General features: G+C 21.5%; 2 protein-coding genes across 2 annotated transcripts in view; both read left to right on the forward strand. All coding sequences in view use genetic code 6, as the record gives it.

The window, feature by feature from the left end:
* Nucleotides 1-42: 42 nt before the first annotated feature.
* Nucleotides 43-809, forward strand: TTHERM_001234337 (cyclic nucleotide-binding domain protein; the record flags this gene model as incomplete). Its single annotated transcript, XM_012795321.1, has 3 exons — nucleotides 43-113; nucleotides 355-444; nucleotides 689-809. 3 exons carry the CDS (start codon nucleotides 43-45, stop codon nucleotides 807-809), a joined length of 282 nt encoding a protein of 93 aa, XP_012650775.1.
* Nucleotides 810-2,464: 1,655 nt separating this feature from the next.
* TTHERM_001234338 (hypothetical protein) overlaps nucleotides 2,465-2,644 on the forward strand; it is a gene marked incomplete at both ends in the record, with an annotated part of 420 nt that continues 240 nt past the window's right edge. Inside the window, one exon of the mRNA XM_012795322.1 lies at nucleotides 2,465-2,644. This exon is cut by the window's right edge and continues 240 nt beyond it. Coding sequence (XP_012650776.1) covers nucleotides 2,465-2,644 — 180 coding nt within the window.

A 2,644-nucleotide genomic window follows, 5' to 3' on the forward strand; every position in this document is an offset into this window, starting at 1 on the left:
TTTTTTCTTCAATATATAAAAAGTTACAATTAAATTGGTGCAATGGGTGCATCAGGCTTAGGTTCTGCTTTAGCAAACAGCATTAATCTCTCAAATTTAACACTTGATCTTAGGTAAAAACAGTTTATTTGTTTTGGATTGTGATATTTTTCATTATAAAAACTAATTAAAAACAATAAAGCTCTTTTTTCTTTTTCTTTTTATTGTGCTTGCTTTTATTTGTTCTTTCTTTCTTTGTTAATTTGGTTATCATATTATTTTCAATTTTTGCTTTTATTATTTCATATTTTTTCTTCATTTTTTCCTTCTAATTAACTATTTAGTGATATATTTTTTCTTCATATATTTAAAAAGTGACAATTAAATTGGTGGAATAGGTGCATCAGGCTTAGGTTCTGGTTTAGCAAATTGCATTAATCTCTCAAATTTGACACTTGATCTTAGGTAAAAACAGTTTATTTATTTATTTTGGATTGTGATATTTTCCATTATAAAATTAATTAAAAACAATAAAGCTCTTTTTTCTTTTTCTTTTTATTGTGCTTGCTTTTTTTTGTTCTTTCTTTCTTTTTTAATTTGGCTCATCATTTTATTTTCAACTTTTGCTTTTATTATTTCATATTTTTTCTTCATTTTTTCCTTCTAATTAACTACTTAATGATATATTTTTTCTTCAATATTTAAAAAGGGACAATTAAATTGGTGCAATGGGTGCATCAGGCTTATGTTCTGGTTTAGGAAATTGCATTAATCTCTCAAAATTGACACTTAACCTTTAGTAAAAAAAGTTTATTTGTTTTGGGTTCTGATATTTTTAATTAGAAAATTAATTAAAAACAATAAAGCTTTTTTCTTTTTCTTTTTATTATGCTTGATTTTTTTTGTTCTTTATTTTTTTGTTAATTTGGCTCATAATTTTATTTTCAACTTTTGCTTTTATTATTTCATATTTTTTCTTCATTTTTTCCTTCAAATTAACATATTTAATGATATATTTTTTCTTCAATTATTTAAAAAGTTCTAATAAAATTGGTGATGAAGGTACATCAGGCTTAGGTTCTGGTTTAGCAAATTGCATTAATCTCTCAAATTTGACACTTGATCTTAGGTAAAAACAGTTTATTTGTTTTGGATTGTGATATTTTTAATTATAAAAATTAATTAAAAATAATAAGGCTCTTTTTTCTTTTTCTTTTTATTGTGCTTGCTTTTTTTTGTTCTTTCTTTCTTTGTTAATTTGGCTCATCATTTTATTTTCAACTTTTGCTTTTATTATTTCATATTTTCTTCATTTTTTCCTTCTAATTAACTATTTAGTGATATATTTTTTCTTCATTATCTAAAAAGTTACAATTAAATTAGTGCAATGGATGCATCAGGGTTATGTTCTGGTTTAGCAAATTGCATTAATCTCTCAAATTTGATAATTAATCTTCGGTAAAAACAGTTTATTTGTTTTGGATTGTGATATTTTTCATTATAAAAACTAATTAAAAACAATAAAGCTCTTTTTTCTTTTTCTTTTTATTGTGCTTGCTTTTTTTTGTTCTTTCTTTCTTTTTTAATTTGGTTATCATATTATTTTCAACTTTTGCTTTTATTATTTCATATTTTTTCTTCATTTTTTCCTTCTAATTAACTATTTAGTGATATATTTTTCTTCAATATCTAAAAAGTTACAATTAAATTGGTGGAAGAATAGAATAGAATAGAAATACTCGCACATATAAATGCACTCAGAATACAACTTAAATTAAAAATTATTTATTTATTTATTCATTTATTATATTTATATGTATTATTGTTTGTTTTTTTTGTATTTATTAGGTCTTTAAATATATTATTTTTGATTTTTCTATGTTCACTAAATTTTTGAATGGAATTTGGCTATACTACTTTTTTAAGCAGCTTCTTTAAGCTGATATTATGTTTATTTAACATCAGTATTTTTTAAATTTATTTACTTACATTTTGCAAATATTCGATAAAAATATATTTTATATCCATATTCTTGCTCTCAAAACGCAACTAAATATACACGTTTCACTACTTGCTAATATTGATGTGTTAATGTAATTTATAACATTATTTTTTTATCATAATTAGGATGATAAGGTTTTGAAAAAAAAACAGCTTATAATAGACACTTTTTTTAATTCTTTTTAATTTATTTAAATGAAAAGTAAACATAAAAATGTTTTATATTATTACGCGCAAAAGTATTTTTAATTAATCTAATTTACAGATGGTTTATTCAAAAAGTAAGAGCATAAAACTTAATGTTAAATAAAAAAAAAATTTGTTTTAAAATGTATTGTTTACTATTGATTTAAAAATATTTAAATTGCTTATTTTTGTTAAGAAAAATTATTGGAGACGCAGTGAGATCGTTTAATTTAACAATTAAATATTATAAATCAGAAATTAATAAACTTGTTGGAGACGCGAAATTTGTTTAAAAATAATGGGAGAAAAGATTATTTCAATAATTATTTTTAATTAAAAAAAGCAAAGATTTAAAAGAAGACTCGGAAATCAATTAAATAAGTAATTACTCAAAAAAGATCATACAATCTAATAAAATAAATATTAATTCCATGATACCCAACCAAACAAGCAACCAATAAAAAGATAATTAACCTCC

The sequence above is a fragment of the Tetrahymena thermophila genome (genome assembly GCF_000189635.1).
Source record: "Tetrahymena thermophila SB210 genomic scaffold scf_8254816, whole genome shotgun sequence".
Classification (NCBI taxonomy): domain Eukaryota; phylum Ciliophora; class Oligohymenophorea; order Hymenostomatida; family Tetrahymenidae; genus Tetrahymena; species Tetrahymena thermophila.